General features: G+C 37.2%; 1 protein-coding gene across 1 annotated transcript in view; it reads right to left on the bottom strand.

Annotated features, from left to right (window-relative positions):
* CNTNAP5 (contactin associated protein-like 5) overlaps window positions 1-23,173 on the bottom strand; it is an 886,807-nt gene that overhangs the window by 440,837 nt on the left and 422,797 nt on the right. The window contains exon 7 of the mRNA XM_011941654.1: window positions 752-892. Within this exon, the coding sequence (XP_011797044.1) occupies window positions 752-892 (141 nt within the window). The remainder of the gene's footprint in view (window positions 1-751; window positions 893-23,173) is intronic.

Genomic DNA, 23,173 nt, shown 5'->3' with positions numbered 1-23,173 from the left:
TGAATCCACCAGAGCACATGGCATACTAAATGTGTATGTACCGACAACAGAGCTACAAAATATATAAACCAAAAATGGATAGAACTGGAGGGAGAAACAGACAAATCCAAAGTTACTGTTGGAAACATCAACACCTTTATTGAGCACCTACCATGTGTAAGGCACTCTGTTAGTCATTGTGAATGCAGCAGTGAAAAAAAAAACACGGTCCTGACCCTCATGAAACTCATTGTCTATGAGGGAAGCCAAATGTTACTTAATTAGAAAATCATTTAATTTGTCAGTATGATAAATGAGAATCTCAAACACACTAAAAGTTTAATCTCCTTCATTTAAAATGAGCTATTTTTAATATTAACAATAAGTAGACAAATATGTAACTCCCAGGCCATAGAATTTAATGGAATATGTGGTTTTCTTGTTTCATTTTCCAAAGATAACAAAAAATTCATGTTGTCCTAATGTAGACTGCAAATAGTACCCACAGGTGAAATATACCCCACAGTGGGAAAAAAAAAAAAAAAAGAATTCTCTGGATGGCCCTAATGTTTTTGTTTCTTCCACTAGTGCAATTTACACTGATTCAATACCTGCCATTCTCTTTCTCTCTAGTGTCACCTCAGAGACTGATGGGAACTCAGAGCATAAGATAAACATATTATGAATGGGTGCAGGAATGGGCTGGTGAAAGCAAGACTTACCCCAGTGTGGTAGAAACCATCAAGACAAAAGAGATGGGTCGACTTACCACAGTATAGATCTGATGCTTTCGTCTCTTAGCCAGGTCAATTATGTTTACTCCATTGTAGTAAAGGTTTTCGATGCATCCATGGAAGTTTTTCTTTAAAAAGGTCCCAGGTTTTCCTGGTACTGGAATTCCTCCAAAACTAAGCTTTTGGGGTGAAAATAAAAACAAACTCTTAGTTACAAGCTCTGAAAGATTAGGAAAGGAAAGTAAACACATGCGTTTTTGGTAGATTCAATTGTATACATGAGCCAAGTGGCTCAAATAATTATAGATGCCACTTGATTACACATTTAAAAGGATACTGATTAGCCCATGTAAAAATAACTGTAATTGCTTGCTTCTTAAAGGCCTATTTTAAAAAAAACATTTTCACTTCCTTTCTGAACCTTTTTAATACTAAATAAAACAATAATTTACAGAAGGAGGGAAAAAGAAAAAGAAAATCAGTATCTTTTAAATTATCTCTTATCCAAGCATCTTAAAAGATATGGCCATACCAAAGCCAAGAGACAAACAAAACATACCTCTATTCAGCTACAGACAAATGTAGTTTAAAAGCCTATATTGTATGCAAAAAGCCTTATGCATAAGATTGCCCACAATTGTCATCTATAATGAAGAAAAACAAGAAATATTCCAAATGTTCTGTACCGTTTTGTGAAGCAGGTAATTAAGAATCAATATGATGAAATTTCACTTGTCAATAATGATGCTTATTAAACATCTGTAATATAATGGGAAATAAATATGTTGATTTTAAAATGTAAGAGTTATAATTGGATATAAAGTATGATGTCAACAATAAGAAGTTAAGCATAAAGCATAGTCTGGGAGGAAATACACTGAATTGTTATTATTAGGTAATTGCAAAAGCAGTTGTGATTTTCGTCACTAAAATAATGGCAAAAACCGCAATTACTTTTGCACCAACCTAATTTAATAGTGGTTCACTTTGGAAAAGTTATGAAATACTAGGGTTTTTTTCTTTTACGACTTTTATTTTTTATTTTTTATTTTTTTTTTGAGACGGAGTCTCGCTCTGTCGCCCGGGCTGGAGTGCAGTGGCCGGATCTCAGCTCACTGCAAGCTCCGCCTCCCGGGTTTACGCCATTCTCCTGCCTCAGCCTCCCAAGTAGCTGGGACTACAGGCGCCCGCCACCTCGCCCGGCTAGTTCTTTTTTTGTATTTTTTAGTAGAGACGGGGTTTCACCGGGTTAGCCAGGATGGTCTCGATCTCCTGACCTCGTGATCCACCCGTCTCGGCCTCCCAAAGTGCTGGGATTACAGGCTTGAGCCACCACGCCCGGCCTACAACTTTTATTTCTAATTAATATTAACACAAATTGCCTTTTTAATAGATATATTATTTTAAAAGCAAGGTGTACTGTTATGAGTATTTTTTCTACTATGAGAAAGAATCAAGATAATTTATATTATCAGGTTTGTCACAATACCATTTAATGAGAAACACAGTTTTTTCTACTGCTTTTAAATATCACTGTCAGCATGTACTTCAACTACATCTATATTTGGATACTTCTCTATCTCTAGTTCACTGTCTCTTTATATCTGTCTCTCTCTTAATGTTTCAGGAGGATGTGGTCTCCCAATCAGAATGCCTTCTTATATGAATAGCTACTGATATACTAAAGGCTCTTTCTAGATTTTTTTAGAAGCTTCACACTAGTAAAAAAATGTTGCTCAATGCAGTGTAATAGGTGAAGAGGATTATTCATCCTTTTACCCACTTTTACTTACAACTACACATTTTAGAGACAATTTTTTTGATATTTTATCTATTTCATTTTAAAGTTTAATTACAGAACAATTTTATTTAACTAGCTTGTTAGAATATTTATTGATAATTTATTATTTACATTAAAACATCTAGTTGGAGAAGAATGGATGTTTTAAAAATATTTCATTTTTCTTTCCAAGAACCCACTGTTTTTCTCTATTTTCAGAAAATTTCTAATAAAGTCCCCCAACTAAGGTTATTATTTTATTTCTCTAGTTCACATACCCATCATTAGATTAATTTCTATGAATTTCACGATTTCAAAAATTCCATTGCATATGAATTGTTTTAATTCATTAAACATTTTATCATGTAAATGCTGTGCTCATCTTATTGCTGCTGGTATATTTTCTTTATCCAGATACTTGCATATACTTTTATATTAAATCATATACTTTTTAGTAATTTTCTTTTAATTTTAGAGGGAGATACAGGCAATATCTTGTTTTATTGTACTTTGCTTTGTTGTACTTCACAGATTTTGTGGTTTTCATGAATGGAAGGTTTGTATCAGCCCTGTGGCAAGTGGATCTATCAACACTATTTTTCCAACAGCAGGTGCTCACTTTGTGTCTTTGCATTAGCTTTTTTTTTTTTTTTTTTGGAAAAAAAAATCTTTAAATTGAGGCATATATATTTTAAATATAATGCGATTATTGTACACATAATAGACTATAATATAGTGTAAACATATCTTTTATATGTACTACAAAACCAAAAACTTTGTGAGACTTGATTATTGCAATATTCACTTTATTGCATTAGTCTAGAACTGAATCCACAATATCTCCAAGGTATGATGGTAATCATATGATATATGGGTATGTGTGTGTATATATATATATCACCTTATTAAATACATTAATATGAAATCAATTTCTTATACATTTATTTCCTGTTTTACTGTCTCCATCAAAACTTCCTAACTCCTAGCCAAAACTTTCTAAGCACTATGAAACTATAATAATGGTATACAAACTTGTAACATCAACAACACCACCATCACAAAAGAAAACATTTTATTTCTCAAGTATACATAACACTAGTTCTGACTCTACATTAAGAGAATATCCTTCTGCTCTTTTACACATAAATTACTTTGCATTTATTTTAAATAAGAATGAATGCTTTGTTCTATTCATGATTATTTCAAAAATCCATGTGACAGACAATAGAGTATTTTGTTTGATCTACTGATGAGTTGAATTATATTACTACATTGTAAGTTAACAAATTATCTCTTATTGAACCATTCTTGTATTCCATTTGTGCTCATATTTTAAGTAGTAAATTAGTTTGAGCTCTAGTTTTCTTTTGTCAAGCATTTAGATCAGGTCTAGATTTGTCTCTGAGTTTTATAATTTATTACATGAACGGCTCCTAAATCTCATAAAACATTCTGGAAAATTTAAAATTACCAGTGAACTTGTAAATTCCACAAATATTTTGTAAAAGTATTCCAAAATCCCCTTTGTTGATTTATTGCTATATTCAAACATTTTAAATTTGAGTAATTTACATTAAGAAAGGTCCAAATCCATAAAAGTGGATAAACAGAACTAAAGACAAAAACCACTGATTATCTCAGTAGATGCAGTAAAGTCCTTTGATAAAATTCAACATCCCTTCATGTTAAAAACTGTCAAAAAACTAGATATGGAAGGAACATACCTCAAAATAAGAAGACCCACATATGAAAAGCCCACAGCCAATATCATACTGAATGGGCAAAAACCGGAAGCATTCCCCTTGAAAACTGGCACAAGACACGGATGCCCTCTCTCACCACTCCTATTCAACATAGTATTGGAAGTTCTGGCTAGGCAATTAGGCAAGAGAAAGAGATAAAAGTTATTCAAGTAGGAAGAAAGGAAGTCAACTTATCTTTGTTTGCAGATGACATAATCAGATATCTAGAAAACTTCATTGTCCCAACCCAAAAGCTTCTTAGCTGATAAGCAACTTCAGCATAGTCTCATAATACAAAATTATGTCCACAAATCATTAGCATTCCTATACACCAACAGCAGGCAAGCCAAGAGCTAAATTATAATGAACTCTCATTCACAATTGCTACACAAAGAACAAAATACGTAGAAATATAGCTAAAAGGGAAAGTGAGGGACCTCTTCAAGAACTACAAACCACTGATCAAATAAATCGAAGAGAGCACAAATGGAAAAACATTCCATGCTCATGAATAGGGAGAATCAATATTGTGAAAATGGCCATACTGCCCGAAGCAATTTACAGATTCAATGCTATTCCTGTTAAACTACCATTGACATTCTTAATGAAATTAGAAGAAATTCTTTTAAAATTTATAGGAAACCCAAAGAGAGCTTGAATAACCAAGACAATCCTAAGCAAAAAGAATAAAGCTGGAGGCATCATGCTACTCTACTTCAAACTATACTACAAGGCTACACTAACCAAAACAGCATGGTACTGGTATAAGAGCAGACACACAGACCAATGGAATCATAGAATAGAGAGCCCAGAAATAAGACCACACACCTACAATCATCTGATCTTCCACAAAGCTGACAAAAATAGGTAATGGGAAAGGATTCCCCATTTAATAAATGGTGCTGGGATAACTGGCTAGCCACATGCAGAAAATTGAAATTGGACCCCTTACTTGGACCACATACAAAAATCAACTCAAGATAGATTAAAGACTTAAATGTAAAACCCAAAACTCTAAAATCTCCAGAAGAAAATCTAGGCAATACCATTCAGGACACAGGCACAGGTGAAGATTTCATGATGAAGATGCCAAAAGCAATTACAACTAAAGCAAAAATTGGCAAATGGGACCTAATTAAATGAAAGAGTGTCTGCACAGCAAAAGAAACTGTTATCAGAGTAAACAGACAACCTACAGAATGGGTGAAAAATTTCACAATCTATTCATCTGACAAAGGCCTAATATCCAGCATCTACAAAGAATTTAAATAAATTTACAATAAAAAAAAAATAACCCCATAAAAAGTGGGGCAAAAGACAAGAACAGGCAGCTCTCAAAAGAAGACATACATGCAGCTAACAAACATATGAAGAAAAGTTCAATATCACTGATCATTAGAGAAATCCAAATCAAAACCACAATGAGATACCATCTCACACCAGTCAGAATGGCTATCATTAAAAAGTCAACAACAGATACTGACATGATGGCAGAGAAAAAGAAATGTTTTTACACATTGGTGGGAGAGTAAATTAGTTCAACCATTGTGGAAGACAGTGTGGTGATTCCTCAAAGACCAAGAGGCAGAAATACCATTTGAATCAGCAATTTAATTACTGGGTATATACCCAAAGGAATATAAATCATTCTATTATAAAGATGCATGCACCTATACGTTCATTGCAGCACAATTCACAACAGCAAACACATGGAATCAACCTAAATGTCCATCAATGATAGACTGGATAAAGAAAATGTGGTACATATACACCATGGAATACTATGCAGCTATAAAAAGAAATGAAATCATGTCCTTTGCAGGAACATGGATGGAGCAGGAGGCCATTATGCTCAGCAAACTAATGCAGGAACAGAAAACTAAACACTGCATGTTCTCACTTATAAATGGGAGCTGAGTGATGAGAAGACATGGACACAGAGAGGTGAACAACTCACAGTGGGGTCTGTAGAAGGTTGGGAGGAGGCAGAGCATCAGAAAGAATAGCTAATGGATGCTGAGCTTAATACATAGGAAATGGGATGTTCTGTGCAGCTAATCACTATGGCACATGTTTACCTATGTGGCAAACCTGCACATCCTGCACATGTACCCCTGAACTTAACATAAAAGTAAAAAATTAAAAAAAAGAAAAAATCCGTTTTAGATTTGCAAATGTTTCACACACATCAAATTTATACTGTAAAATATATGTTTAATTGAATATATTACCTTTACTTATTTTTATTATTTTAAATATTTAATGATATTTTTATTTTTGTGTTGGCTGTTTTCCTCAATTTCAAAAAAAAATAATGTTCCATTTCACTCAGTAATGGTTTAAGAAAATATTGTTTGCAGGAAAAAGTAAGTGAAAAAAACAGAAAGAAAGCTGCTGTCTTTTAAATAGCAAAACACAATGCTATTCAAAATATTCAGGGTGGAGAGTTTTTTCCAGTCAGGTAGTATAGAGCATACTATATATTAAAAAATTGTTGTTTCCGATTACACTGAGGGCAGCAATCTCTCCTCGACCCTGGGTGAAAGATTTTCAGAGGAAGTTGGTTGAGACAAGAGCACAGTTAGGCAGTAGCTTGAGGCCTGCTCTCTGGCTCTCCCTGAGGGATTGAAACTGGGTGTGAGTTGGGTGGATATGGATACAGGTAACAAGACAGATCTTGGAAAACACAGAAAGGTACTGCCTCCCAGAAGCACCCATGGCAGTGATGGCTGCAAGCCTGTTAGAGCTGTCTCAGTTTCAGCATGATCCCAGAGAAAATCAGCTGGAGAGGAGAAGACAGGTTAGCAAAGGCTGAGGAAGAAGCAATGCAGAAAGGCTTGAGGGGTTCCACAGTGACCTGGTCACTCTAGCACAGTGCGAGGCAGGCTACTGAGGGTCTCCAGGACCAGAAGAGCAGGTTGAGGGTACAAATGGGCTGAAGCTCTCAGTACATGTATTAAGGGCTGGTAGCTGGATGTGGAGGTTTGGGAGAGTCCTAGTGACTATACTTCACCCTCTTAGGCCAAGTGTGATGGCTAATATTAAGTGCCAACTTGACAGAAGGATGCAAAGTATTGTTTCTGGGTGTATCTGGGTGTTTCTGGGTGTTGCCAGAAAAGATTAACATTTGAGTCAGTGGACTGGGAGAGGACTGCCCTTCAGGAAGATCCACTCACAGTGTGGGTAGGTACCATCTAGTCAACTGCCAGAGCTGCTAGAAAAAGCAGACAGAAGAAGGTGGAAGGAGCTGACTTGCCGAGTCTTCTGGCCTTCATCTTTCTCCTGTGCTGGACGCTTCATGCTCTTGAATATCAGACTCTGAGTTCTTTGGGCTTTGGATTCTTGGACTTACACCAGTGGTTTGCTGGGGGCTCTTGGGCCTTCTGCCGCGGACCGAAGACTGCACTGTTGACTGCCCTATTTTGAGGTTTTAAGACTTGGACTGAGCCACTACTACCTTTCTTGCTCTTCAACTGGCAGACAACCTACCATGGGGCTTCATCTTGTGATTGTGTGAGTCAATTCTCCTTAATAAACTCCCTTTAATATGTACATGTATCCTATTAGTTCTGTCCCTCTAGAGAACCCTGATTAGTATACCAAGGCAGGTCCTACTGACAACAGCAAGAAAAGCTGTCATGCAACTCTTTTGCCTCCAAACACGTGGGATTCGTGAACGGCAAGACTCCCTTGATGCAGCACAATAAACAAACCACCCGTTAGTGATCTGCCGAGGGAAGAGGAAAAAAGTACAGAGAGAACATCACCACATAACCCAATATATACCCAATAATGCACTACGTTTTAAATAATCATTAACTAATTATTATTCATCATCAAGGTTAGATTTTTCTATCATTAGAAGCAACAGAGGCTGATGAGCATATTGAATCCGGTTAGGGAAAAGAAGCAAAACTCTTTTTATGTGCATTTGAATATGAGTGTGAATTTTCAACCTGATTTAGATTTTTAGATGTTTTAAGTAGCTGAGAATTGGAAGTTATAATTCTACTATTGAATTATAGATTTAGTCCATTATCAGAGTAAATTAGACTGGAGACATTTGCTTCATATAATGATGTTTTTCCTTTCTGAATATTTTATAAACACCTAGGCCACACACTTCTGAATTCTACATTAATAAATATATCCCTCAGATCATCTGTTTTCACATTTTTGTCTGATTTACCAAAACTTTGATAATAAAAATTAAAATCTTCCTCTAAGCTGTTTCTCTCCATCAAGCCCTCCATATAAGAATTACCACTATGGAAGACTTGGGCTGGCCGAGTTATTGTAACTACTCTTTGCAAAAATTGAATACGGATCATCCTCAAGCTATTCTCCAGCTTAGTTCTGCTGGCTTCTGATTGGCTCCTACCAATGTTCCCATCCTTGGCTTTTCCTGTTGAACTCTGTCCATTAGTTAATTCGTCTGGCAGCATAACTGGTTAAACCAACAACCATCTTCCTCAGCCTGGCTCTAGGGCCTCTGCAAGTTGGAACTGCAACACAAGTACTCACATCAGGGCACTATTAACCAATATCTACAGAGTAACAATCAGAAGTCTTTTACTTTTGCATTTATTGATATTTTATGTGCTATACACATAGGGCTAGTACAAGCGTTTTTAATTAGAGACCATAATGATTATTTTACAACGGCCTCTTTTGATCTTAATGTTTACTTTCAAAGGTACTAGTTTTCCACTTCTGCTTTCTTTCTGTATACATGTAATTGGAGTAACTTTGTCCGCATTTCAAACCTGTTTTTAATCATTTTTAATTTTCTTTCACAGATTTCATTTCCGAGGATGCCAAAGATCTGATTATGCCTTTCTATTCAGATTCTAGAATATTTCATTATTTGGCAGATGTGGATGATACTGAATGGAGATTGTATTTCTGAGTACATAGTCTGTACGACATGGCCCAGGGCCTTCAATATATGGAAGACTGAGCTGGACATCCTGCTTCCATTAGATAATGTGCTCATCCATTCATTGGCAACTTACAGTTGTCATAGACTTTCTGAACAAAATCTGTCTTATCTGACCAGTAATTTTCAGTGAATACTGGTCAAAAACTCTTTTATTCTTATTATTCTGTTACCAACTCTTAGAAACACTTGAAAAAGTTAATTCTAATTGTTTGACACAAATTCGATTCACTTAGTAGTTGCTGATCCCTTACTTTTTGTGAAGCATGATTCAAGGCCCTGTGGTGGAATTAAGGATAAATCACACACTGCCTCTATCTAAAAATGTAGGGCCAGTCACTAAAGACAAATTCATCCTCCAACAGACTGATGGAAGGCAAAGTATAATAGAAACAATGTAAGCACACTAATGACCAAAAACTACAGGAAACCATCCAATTTTAAGTCATAAATAAAGTAAGCAAGATCAGTTGGTGCCATGGAATAGGATATTTGAATGTTAGGCTGAAAAGAATAGATAATTATTCTATTCTCTGAAGGATTTTCAGAGAATAGTTACTCTATTCTGCTGAAGGATTTTCAGAGAAAAATAATAATCACCTTTACAGAAAATTATTTTCTTGAAGTAAAAATGGAAAAATAAATAAATAATTAAATGAAAAGGGCAAAGATCAGATCAAAGAGGTATAGTTTGGCCTCACGTGAGAGGTGGTGGAAGCATGAAAATTGGAGCCTCGTTGTGGTAGGTAACAGAGATCAGTACCCTGAGTAAGCACTCTCAGACAGCATCCTGGAAAACTGACTTTTTTTGTCTCTTCTCAAATGGCACTATCTCAGTGATGCCTACCTTGACTGACATATCTAAAATTGCAATCTCATTTCCTCCAAGATCTCCTAGATCCATTACTTTCCTCTATTTTTGTTCTTCTCATAGCATTTATTATCTTCTTACTTACTGTATAATTCATTTACTTGTGTTTATTCTTTATAGTTTGCCTCTCCTGCTAGAATGCAAGCACTCTGAGGGTAGGAATCTTTTCTTTTACATTGAGACATTTCACCTACTTGAAGGGGAACTTGATACACAGTAGATGCTGAAAGAAACATTTGTTGAATGTTTTGGGATACCTCCCTAAAATTTTCTCAAAGGCACAGATAATATCAGATTCATTTTTCAATATGTAATTCCAAGAGATGATTAAACCATTAATAGATGCAACAGATATTTGTTAAATTGGATTTTAAAAAGAACACTGGCAATTTGCTTCTAAATCTGCTTTTGCCTTATTGTCCTTTTTGGCAGTTCGGTCTCTTTCTTTTCTTACTTTTCTGGCTTGCTTGGTCTTGGCATATTGAATAGGTGCCTTTCATTGATCTTAGTGGTCATCGAATGGTGGGCCTTTCATTGATCTTAGTGGTCAACATTGCCAGGTATTAGATCGCAAAGTTTCACTCACAGTCTCAGTGTCTTGGACAACATGGTCCATCTGGTAACTTGATGGATTTGCTGTTGTCACAGGTGAGCTCCAACAGGATAAATCCCAGGAGAAAGCCTGCATTGATGTTAAATGCATGAGGTCCCAGAATCTGCCACTCTCTTTTTCTTTGATCTTATTATGTTTTTTGTTTGTTTGTTTGCTTTTTTTTTTTTTTTTTTGCGGGACGGAGGGGGTCTGGTATTTGCTTGTCTCTTTTTCAATCTTTGATGTTACTTCCATGGCAATGAATTCATTCCTCCCTTGTTGGCTTTTTCTCTGGCCCTGTTTAAATTTGGAGTCTTCCTGTTCTAAAGATCCCACTTTGTATCTGACTTGAATATCTGATACTTTTGAAATTTCTTAGTTGTAAATATTTGTCTCACTTTTGTTCTGACAGTCCCCTTCTTAAAGAAACAGGTATTAAAAAGGATCCAAACTGCTGTCTTCTTTTACAGCTTTTTTTTTTTTTTTTTTGGCGGAGTCTCGTCGCCCGGGCTGGAGTGCAGTGGCCGGATCTCAGCTCACTGCAAGCTCCGCCTCTCGGATTTGCGCCATTCTCCTGCCTCAGCCTCCCGAGTAGCTGGGACTACAGGCGCCCGCCACCTTGCCCGGCTAGTTTTTTGTATTTTTAGTAGAGACGAGGTTTCACCGTGTTAGCCAGGATGGTCTCGATCTCCTGACCTCGTGATCCGCCCGTCTCGGCCTCCGAAAGTGCTGGGATTACAGGCACAGCTTTTAAGACTTACACTGGCTGGCTGGGTGTTCGCTGAGGTACATGCAAAGCTCATGGCCCTTCAGAAGAAGCAGCCCACCATCATCAACCTTTGGATACTAGTCAAGGGTTAATTTCTGCCATTACAAATGAGGACAGAAATTCCAATTTTCTGGTTAAATCTCTTGATTTTTTAAAATTAGCCTGAATGTTGGGTATTTAAAAAAGAAAGTAAAACAGCATATAGGCAAAATTGAACAATGGTTTTCCAAATCTTGCCCAGGGTCATCATTTCATAGCTTCTGTTTTACTGCTTGATTGGATGAATGACTCAGCCTGTCCCATCTTTGGAACTTCTGATGTCTGTAACTTTAATATGCTCGTAGTACACATCATGTCTTATTTTTGCTTCTACTTTGGAGCCAAATAATGAGTGGAGGCAATTGCTTACATTTTTACCAACAATTACCTCTTCCTTATTGGTTTTATAATCTATTATTTCACAAGTTTCCAGTGTCCCCCTTTTTTCTGCAAAAAAATTTATCCTATTTATTTTTTGCCAGTGATAGAGAGTGGGCAATTTCTTACCCAGACACAGCCCAGCACTGAATAAGAGAAAGCACTGTTCTTGACAGTGTTCCTCATTTAGAAAGTGCCTGTGCTCCCTCACTTCATCCATGCCCTGGCATCCTGCCCCAGTGCTCCAGGCTCACATCCCTCTTATTACATTCTGTCTATGACTTCTGACCCAACCCCAATAATTGCCCTTAAATTTCACCTGGATTTGGTCTCTCTTGTTCAACCCTCAGCACTCTCTCAAAGTATTGTTTTAGTAATAGCAATAGATAGCAATAGTAGGACTTATTGATCATGTTTATATATCGGGCAGCATGCTTAGAGCTGACTTTCATTTTTTCTCTAAACTTTGAGTTGGCTACTCTGACTTGCTCCATTTTACAGCTGAAAAAAATGACGGCATACAGAGCTTTAGCAGCTTGAATGAGACCTCACAGCCACAAGGTGACGAGCCGGAATTCCACAACATTCAATCTAGAGCCCCAACTATAAGTGCCACACACAGTCTCCCCCTAGATTCTTCTACGCCTGGTTTCACTGAGTAGCCTTCTCAACGAAAAATCCCAGACTAGGGTGACCAAATTCTCCTGGTTTGCCTGAAACATTGCCATTGTTAAAACTAAATGTTCCGTATCCTCACAGCTCTCTCCGTTCTCGGAAACCTGGCACAATTGTCCCTTTGTCTCAGGCAAATTGAGCAAACTGGCCCATGCTATTTGGTGAGCCTTTTGCAGCCCTGGAGGAGATGAAAAGCAGAAGTGGGACACAGTGATAGCAGCAGACGCCACCCATGTTTTCTTAATGGCATAAATGGCATAAATCAGCTCCTCGCATTTTCTGTCTGACAGGGCAGCCCTATCTTCTCAAACTACCTTCTGGTTTTGCGCCAGGGGTATATTCAGACCATTTTTCTTATTGTTTTGGTTGCCCTTATTGCTCCTGGTTTAAATCTGATTGCCAGACCTCTGGTTCCTTTCTCTAAATAGGTATTTTTCACAGACTGACAGACTTCAGTTGCTGATACAGCCCAATAGGCTTAACATATATTTTATAATTTTTGCCTGAATGAATTTACTATATTTTTACATTAGATTCTTTGGCCAGTGAGGTAAATTATGTACATTTTAGTATTCAAGCAGAGTTCAATGGAAATCCTCCCTTCACATCCCCCTTATACCCATGGCAGTAGGGCTTCCTGCCCTGAACTGGCTTCCTAGAGGGTCCCACTGTGGTCCTCCTCGGTCATATCCTGTGTCACAAGGGCAGGGCCTTATGAGCCCAGGGGAGATGACTATAGGAAGTTGCCACTGCCTTCCAGAACACGATCTCCCCACACAACACCCAGTTCCCTGCCTCAACAGCTCTGAGAGTCCTTCGAAGGTCTTCACTGTTCTCTTCCCTCATCTGCCTTCCTGAGGGGTGGCCAACAGGCAGCTGTTTGCAGTATGGGCAGAACTTTGACCTGTGGGATGTGGACGTGAAGGGATATCTACCTGTCAAGGGAGGGGAGTAGAGCATATTTGATCCACTAGTTTTTTAGCTTGATTTGTAACTCTTTAGATTCATATGTGGTTCTCTGTTTATACTCTTGCCTCAGGCTTACAAACACCCTAGAGGGGCTTGGCTAACTTTATATGAGTTTATTGAGGATTACAGTAATTTAGCCCAAATTTAGCCAGTCTCCAAATATCTTACTAGCTACCTCCAGTAGAAGTAGCATGCTAATGAAAAGCTACTAGCATCGCGCTAATAACAGCTAATAGAAAACAAGTTATGTTACGATTTGCTCCTTTAGTTCATGTTAATGAAAACAATGCATTTTTGTATAATACTGGTATTAAGATATTCCCTTTATCATATGCAAAACAATTAATCTACTTTTAACACATTTAAGAGAAGTCTTTATATCTTATTTCACTCATATGAAACTTGAAGAAACATAAGATTAGCAAGTCCACAAATCACAATAATCTTAAATTTAAAACTAGAAGGAAAATGGCACTAAGTAATGTGATTTCATGTCTTATACACAGGCAGAGCCCAGGGCAAGCCCCAGAGTCTGTGTTTGTATCTCCAGACATCAATTTTCTCTCCTCAGAGGGAAAACCTGCTCCCCAGATAAACCTCTGGTCAAACGGTGACACAGACCTGGGCTCAAATCCTGTTTGTTTTCCTTGGCGGCTATTGAGGAATAGGGATTAAAGACTTCTTCAACTTCTCTGTATCCTGTTTTTATGTTTATGATATAGGAGATAATAGCCTTTCTCACAGGGTGTTTTGGGTGGTTAAACAAAATTTTAAAATGCCGTACGTAATAATAAGTCTTTATTTTATTTTTTTTCTTATTTTCCCTTCGCATCTACTTGCTTCCTTTTTCTTTCTTAATTTTTTTTCAGTTTATTTTCCTCGATGTAGGCCTTCACTTTTAACCCTGCAACTGCCTTTCCAAAGGAAACAAAGGATCTATCATTATTCTATCATAGGATCACCAAATAAATAGTTTTATTATATCTGGCAAGTTTTCAGTTCGGGTCTGAGTTATCAGAGAGATGTCCATTAGGCAATGCCAAGTAAAAGTAAGGCAGGCAACAAGGCGGCCTCTGAGCATGGAGAACCTATTAGGAACTTATTAAGGGAAGAAATGTAGAATGCAGGTTAATATCATTTATACTTTACAGAAATAAAATTCATCTAATTACTCAACAACTTTTTACAGAGTATATTTTATGTGTCAGGCATAATGCTATAAATATAAATGAAAGTAAAGAAGACAATCTCATTCTTTATGATGAGCTTAAATTCTATGGCTGGGCTAGAGATGATGAGATACACAATTTAAAAAATAAGTTTATTTAATTATGTATTATAAAGTAATACATGTTTTTAAAGAAAGGTATGAATAAAAATAAATCAGTGCATGCAACTTTAAAACAAATATAAGAACTGTCTTTTAAATGATGTATTCTTTCTATTGCCTCAGTTTCTCCTTAAAGTACTTTTCTGGATGGAGTAAAACATTCAGACAGTTTGAAGAGGGTATGCAGTAAAAAGTAAGGCTTTCTTCCTTTTTTGCCCTACTCTCTGAGATTCTAACTTACCTCTTGCTTTAGTATCCTTTCAGAAATTTCTATGCCTATATGTGCTTTCATGTGTATATGTTCTCTTCTGTTTCTTAAACACAAAATCTGTTTACACTGCACTGCACATTGATATTTTTTCTTTTAACAATTTATATTGGAGATGATTCTGTATCAGAACATATAGGATTGCCTCATTCTTTTTAATGAGTACGTTACTCTTTCGTAAGAAGTTTGTCAGGCACCAACACATAAGGTGAAGCTAAGACCCAAACCTGACCAATAGACTGGTAAAGATAGAAGAGTCATTTAGATTCAGTTTTTTATTTGCACAAACAGCTAAGCAAAGAATAGCCATGCACTGTTGCTGTAGATACCAAGAAGGATGACATCTAAACAAAATGGGTTAGATGACTACAACATGGGCTGTGGGATTCCCATTGCTAAGAACACAGTTTTGTTGGTTTTTGTTTGTTTGTTTGTTTTATTGACAGAGGAATTTCACTCTTGTTGCCCAGGCTGGAGCGTAGTGGTGTGATCTCAGGTCACTGCAACCTCCGACTCCCAGGTTCAGGAGATTTTCCTACCTCAACCTTCAGCTTCCCGAGTAGCTGAAATTATAGGTGTGTGCCACCTTGCCCAGTTAATTTTTGTGTTTTCAGTAGAGATGGGATTTCATCATGTTGTTGGCCAGGCTGGTCTCAAACTCCTGACCTCAGGTGATACACCTGCCTCCGCCTCCCAAAGTGCTGCGATTACAAGCATGAGCCACCACACCCAGCCAAGAATCCAATTCTTGACTGAGTTAAACAATTTTGGTTTTTTGTGTTATGCAGCTCTATTTCGAGAGGAGAGGACAGAGAAGCCCACCCTTTATCACAATCTGAGAGGTGATGAGAAACATGGTGGCCTCCCACAGGGGTGGGAGGGCAAGTGATATGAGTTTTTGGAGCAGCCATTTGCTGGCCCTCACCTTCTTGCATTTCGAGGTATCCTGGCAAGACTCAGATCAGCTGCGGTGCAAGCCTGTGGCTGAGTGGACTCTGGGTACCTGCAAGGAGCACTGTGGCAAAGCTGTTGCCATGCAGGGCTGACCACAATTTTTAATCAAACCCCGTTTTGATAAATTTGTGGGTAATTTCAAATCTGGTATGATACCTAGCATTATTCCATTGCAAACATTTGCTAACAGTTATAGGACAAATTGCTGGAAACAGAATTATTGGGTTGAAGAGCATTTGTTTCCAGTTTTGAATAACATCGCCCTTTATTTTATATATTATTAATTGTAGTGCCATCAACAGTGTATAAAATATTTCCATCTTCTTCCATGTCACCATGGTATATCATAACTGTTGGTCTTTACAATATGAGTTAAAAATATTTTAGTGTGGGTTAACATCTCTTTTTTCATTAGTGAGGTTGAGCATCTTTCCATACATATGAAAGTCATTTGTATTTTTATGTGTTCCTTTTCTTTATCTATTTTTTTCATTGTTACCTGTTTTTTTAAAAAAAATGTAGAAACTTTTAGCTTATTATTAAAAGTATAATTGTTTAGCTTTATTTATTTATTTATTTGTTTTTCTTACTTCCGTAGGTTATTGGGGAACAGGTGGTGTTTGGTTACATGAGTAAGTTCTTTGGTGGTGATTTGTGAGATTTTGGTGCACCCACCACCTGAGCAGTAAACACTGCACCCAATTTGTGGCCTTTTATCTCTCACTCCCTTCCCAGCCCTTCCCCTTGAGTCCCCAAAGTCCACTGTGTCTTTCCCATGCCTTTGCATCCTCATAGCTTAGCAACCACATACAAGTAGGAACATAGGATGTTTGCTTTTTCTTTCCTGAGTTACTTCACTTAGAATAATACTTTCCAATCTGATCCAGGTCACTGTGAATGACATTAATTCATTCCTTTTTATGGTTGAGTAGTGTTCCATCATATATATATGATATATATATAGATATGAGATATATGTATATGTTATGGTTTCTTTATCCACTAATTGATTGACGGGCATTTGAGTTGGTTCCATGTTTTTGCAATTGCAAATTGTGCTGCTATAAACATGTGTGCAAATATCTTTTTTGTATAATAACTTCTTTTCCTCTGGGTAGATACCTAGTAGCAGGATTGCTGGATCAAATGGTAGTTCTACTTTTAGTTCTTTAAGGAATCTTCACACTGTTTTCCATAGCGGTTGTACTAGTTTACATTGCCACCAGCAGTACAGAATTGTCCCCTGCTCATCACATCTATGCCAACATCTACTATTTTTGACTTTTTGATTATGACCATTCTTGCAGGAGTAAGATGGTATCGCATTGTGGTTTTGATTTGCATTTTCCTGATCATTAGTGATGTTGAGCAGTTTTTCACATGTTCATTGGCCATTTTTATATCTTGTTTTGAGAATTGTCTATTCATGTCCTTAGTACACTTTTTGATGGATTGCTTGTTTTTTTCTTGATAATTTGTTTGAGTTCATTGTAGATTCTGGATATTAGTCCTTTGTCAGATGTGACAAAAATTGTGAAGATTGTGAAGATTTTCTCGCACTCTGTGGGTTGTGTGTTTATTCTGCTGATCGTTCCTTTTGCTGTGCAAAAGCTCTTTAGTTTAATTAAGTCCCAGCTATTTATCTTTGTTTTTATTACATTTGCTTTTGGGTTCTTGCAAGCCAATGTCTAGAAGGGTTTTTCCAATGTTATCTTCTAGAATTTTTATAGTTTTCAGATGTGACAAAGATTGTATAGATTGTGAAGATTTTCTCCCACTTTGTGGGTTGTCTGTTTACTCTGCTGAATTCCTTTTGCTGTGCAAAAGCTATTTAGTTTAATTAAGTCCCAGCTATTTATCTTTGTTTTAATTACATTTACTTTTGGGTATTTAGTAATGAAATCTTTGACCAAGCCAATGTCTAGAAGGGTTTTTCTAATGCTATCTTCTAGAATTTTCATAATTTCAGGCCTTAGATTTAAGTCCTTGATTCATATTGAGTTGATTTTTGTAGACGGTGAGAGATGAGGATCTAGTTTCATTCTCCTACAGGCAGTTTGCCAATTATCCAGCACCATTTATTAAATAAAGTGCCATTTCTCCACTTTATGTTTTTGTTTGCTTTGTCAAAGATCAGTTAGCTGTAAGTATTATGGTTTATTTGTGGTTCTCTATTTTGTTCCACTGGTCTATGTGCCTGTTTTTCTGCCAGTACCATGCTGTTCTGTTGACTATGGCCTTATAGTATAGTTTGAAATCAGGTAATGTGATGCCTCCAGATTTGTTCTTTTTGCTTAGTCTTGCTTTGGCTATGTGGGCTCTTTTTTAGTTCCATATGAATTTTAGAATTGTTTTTTCTAATTCTGTGAAGAATGATGGTGGTATTTTAATGACAATTGTGTTGAATTTGTATGTAACTTTGGCAGTATGGTCATTTTCACAATATTGATTCTACCCACTCATGAGCATGAGAAGTGTTTTCATTTTTGTATCATCTATCATTTCTTTCAGCAGTGTTTTGTAGTTTTTCTTGTAAAGGTCTTTCACCTCCTTGATTAGGTATATTCCTAAGTATTTAATTTATTTATTTATTGCAGCTATTGTTAAAGGGATTGAGCTCTTGATATGATTCTCAGCTTGGTCACTGTTGGTGTATAGAAGAGCTACATCGATTTTGTATCCAGAAATTTTGCTAAATTATTTTATCATTTCTAGGAGCTTCTAGATAAGTCTTTAGGGTTTTCTAGGTAAACAATCATAACATCAGCAAACAGCTACAATTTTGACTTCCTCTTTACTGATTTGGATACCCTTCATTTCTTTCTCCTGTCTTATTGCTCTGGCTAGGACTTCCAGCATTATGTTGAAGAGGAGTGGTGAGAGTGGGCATCCTTGTCTTGTTCCAATTCTCAGAGGGAATGCTTTCAACTTTTCCTCACTCAGTATTATGTTGCCTATGGGCTTGTCACAGATGACTTTTATTACATTGAAGTATGTCCCTTGCATGAGAATTTTGCTGAGAGTTTTAATCATAAAAGGATGCTGGATTTTGCCAAATGCTTTTTCTGATCTTTTGAGATGATCATGTGGTTTTAGTTTTTTATTCTGTTTATGTGGTATATAATATTTATTGACTTGAGTATGTTAAACCATCCCTGCATCCCTGGTATGAAACCCATTTGATCATGGTGGACTATTGTTTTGATATGTTGTTGGAATTGGTTAGCTAGTGTTTAGTTAAGGATTTTTGCATCTGTGTTCATCAGGGATATTGTTCAGTAGTTTTCTTTTTGGTTAGGTCCTTTCCTGGTTTTGGTATTGGAGTGATATTGGCTTCATAGAATGACTTAGGGAGGGTTCTGTCTTTCTCTATGTTGTGGATTAGTGTCAATAGGATTGGTATCAATTCTTCTTCGAATGTATGGTAGAATTCTGCTGTAAATTGGTCTGGTCTTGGACTTTTTTTTTGGTAATTTTTTGATTACCATTTCAATCTTGCTGCTTGTTGTTGGTCTGTTCAGAGTATCTAATTCTTCCTGATGTAAGTTAGGAAGGTTGTATCTTTCCAGGAATTTATCCATCTCCTCTAGGATTTTTAGTTTATGTGCATAAAGGTGTTTATAATAGTCTTTAATTATCTTTTGTATTTCTGTGGTGTCAGTTGTAATATCTCTTGTTTCAATTCTAATGGAGCTTATTTGGATTTTTTCTCTTCTTTTTTTTGGTTAATTTTGCTAATAGTCTAAATTTTATTTATCTTTTCAAAGAATCAGTTTTTTGTTTCATTTATCTTTTGCATTTTTTAAATTCCATTTCATTTACTTTTTCTCTGATCTTGATTATTTCCCTTATTCTGCTGAATTTCAGTTGAGTTTGTTCTTGTTTCTCTAGTTCCTTGAGGTGCGACCTTAGATTGTTTGCTTGTGCTCTTTCAGACTTTTTGATGTAGGCATTTAGGGCTGTGAACTTTCCTCTTAGCACTGCTTTAGCTGTATCCCAGAGGTTTTGATAGGTTGTGTCACAAATGTCATTCATTCTGTTCAAAATACTTTTTAATTTCCATCTTGATTTCATTTTTGACTGAATGATCATTCAGGAGCAGGTTATTTAATTTCCATGTATTTGCATCATTTTGAAGGTTCCTTTTGGCATTGATTTTCAGATTTATTCCCCCATGGTCTGAGCAAGTGTTTGATATAATTTCAGTTTTCTTGAATTTATTGAGGTTCATTTTGTGGCCTATCATTTCCTCTATCTTGCAGAACATTCTATGCACTGTTAAATAGAATGTCTGTGGTTGTTGGGTGGAATGTTCTGTAAATATCTGTTAAGTTCATTTTTTCCAGGGTGTAGTTTAAATCCATTGTTTCTTTGTTGACTTTCTGTCTTGACTACCTTTCTAGTGCTGTCAGTGGAGTATTAAAGTCCCCCACTATTATTTAGTTGCCGTCTATACCTTAGGTCTAGTAGTAATTGTTTTACAAATTTGGGAGCTCCGGACTTAGGTGAATATATATTTAGGATTGTGATAATTCCCTGTTGGACAAGGCCTTTTATCATTATATAAGGACCCTCTTTGTCTTTTTTAACTGCTGTTGCTTTAAAGTCTGTTTTGTCTGATATAAGAATAGCTACCCCTGCTCACTTTTGTTATCCATTTTCATGGGACGTCTTTTTCCATCCCTTTACTTTAAGTTTATGTGAGCCCTTATGTGTTAGATGTGTCTCTAGAAGGCAGCAGATAGTTGGTTGGTGGACTCTTATCCATTCTGCAATTCTTTATCTTTTAAGTGGAGCATTTAGGTCATTTATATTCAATGTTAGTATTGAGACGTGGGGTAACATTCTATTCATCATGCTATTTGTTGCCTGTACACTCTGTTTTTCATTTTTGTTTTTTTAACTGTATTTTTTCTTTTGCAGGTCCTGTGAGATTTATGCTTTATAGAGGCCCTGTTTTGATGTGTTTCCAGGATCTGTTTCAAGATTTAGAGCTCCTTTGAGCAGTTCTTATAGTGCTGGCTTGGTAGTGGCAAATTCTCTCAGCATTTGTTGGTCTGAAAAAGACTGTGTCTTTCCTTCATTTATAAAGCTTTTGCTGGGTACAAAATTCTTGGCTGATAATTGTTTTGTTTGTGGAGGTTGAAGATAAGGCCCAATCCCTTTTAGCTTGTAGGATTTCTGCTGAGAAATCTACTGTTAATCTGATAGGTTTTCCTTTATAGGTTAACCTAGTGTTTTTGCCTCATGGCTCTTAAGATTCTTTCCTTATTCTTAACTTTAGATAACCTGATGACAATGTGTCTAGGCAATAATTTTTTGGTGATGAATTTCCCAGGCATTCTTTGAACTTCCTGTATTTGGATGTCTAGTTCTCTAGCAAGGCCAGGGAAGTTTTCCTTGATTATTCTCCCAAACATTTAGACTTCTCTTCTTCCTTGGGAATGCCAATTATTCTTGGTTTGATTGTTTAACATAATCCCAGATTTCATGAAGGATTTATTCATATTTTCTTATTCTTTTCTCTTTGTCTTTGTTGGATTGGATTTATTCCAAAACCTTGTCTCTGAGCTCTGAAGCTCTTTCTGCTACTTGTTTCATTCTATTGTTGAGAATTTTGAGAGCATTTTGCATTGATTCTGAAAGTTTTGATTGTTTTTTATTTGTGTTATTTATTTCACTGAATATTTCTCCCTTCACTTCTCGTATGATTTTTTTTTTTTATTTCCTTACATCAGGCTTCAACTTTCTCTGGTGCCTCACTGATTAGCTTAATACCTAACTTTCTGAATTATTTTTTAGGTAAATCAGGAATTTCTTCTTGGTTTGGATCCATTGCCAGAAAGCTACTGTAATTTTGGGGGAGGTGGTAAAGAACCTAGTTTTGTCATATTACCAGAGTTGGTTTTTTGGTTTCTTCTCATTTGGGTAGTCTATGTAAGAGGGAATGTCTAGGACACAAGGCTGTTGTACAGTTCCTTATGTCCCACTGGGTGTTTCCTTGATGTAGTACTCTCCTTATTTTCCTAGGGATGTGGCTTTCTGAGAGCGGAGCTGTAGTGATTGTTATCTCTCTTCTGGATCGGGCCACCCACCAAGTCTACCAGGCTCTGCACTGGTACTGAGGGTTGTCTGTATAGAACTGTCTGTGGGTCTCTCATGGATATGGGCATCTGCTCCAGTGGAGGTTGCAGGGGGGTGAAATGGACTCTCTGAGGGTCTGTAGCTTTGTTTGATTAATGCACTATTTTTGTTCTCATTGGCCTCCTCCTGGGAGGTGGCATTTTCAAGAGAGCATCAGCTATGGTAGCATGGGGAGGAACAGGTGGTGGCCAGGGCCCCAGAACTCCCAAGAGTATATGCCCTTTGTCTTCATTTGCCAGGTGGGTAGAGAATGACCATTAGGTGGGGGAAGGGCTAGGCATGTCTGAACTCAGACTCTACTTGGGCAGGTCTTGCTGCAACTGCTGTGGAGGATGGGGGTGAGGTTCCCAGGTCAATGAAGTTATGTTCCTAGGAGGACTGTGGGTGCCTTTGCTGTGTCATGCAGGTTGTCAGGGAAGTGGGCAAAGCTGGCAGTCACAGGCTTCACCCGGCTCCCACGCAACACAAAGGGCTGGTCTCACTCTCAATGTGCCCCACCCTCAACAGCACCAAGTGTGTTTCCAAGCAGTGGGAAAGCAGGGTTGTGAACTTCTCCCAGGCTACCCACCTTCCAGCTGCAAAAATAAGTAGGGCTTTCCTGCTTCCCCTACCTGTGGATTCTGGACACTGGATTCATGCCCTCCCTTGTGTTCTGGCCAGGAGACTTCTCAGTGGGTTCAGATTGTTACGAAGTTCAGCTAGAGATTTCCTTCTCCCTATGGCCTTTTCTAGGTGCCTCTGGTAGCCCTCCTGAAGGTCCACTGTGAAGCAAGGCAGCAATTGACTCAGTAAGCCTACAGGGATTTTCCTGCTGCTTCATTTGGGCATTTTGCTCAGCTTTCTAAATTCAATGAGCTCCAAGTAAGGTCAGAATCTTCTCCTGTAATCTAGACCTTTGGGTTCCCCAGTGGGGGTTTGTGTTCAGGGGCAGATGATCCCCCTTTTGTGGGATGATCTCCCTTTCCCGCCACAGTTTGGGCACTCACAGTATTTGGGGTGTCTCCTGGGTG

Source organism: Colobus angolensis, unplaced genomic scaffold (assembly GCF_000951035.1).
Source record: "Colobus angolensis palliatus isolate OR3802 unplaced genomic scaffold, Cang.pa_1.0 Scaffold20, whole genome shotgun sequence".
Classification (NCBI taxonomy): Eukaryota; Metazoa; Chordata; class Mammalia; order Primates; family Cercopithecidae; genus Colobus; species Colobus angolensis.
This window is presented reverse-complemented; position numbering and strand designations above follow the sequence as displayed.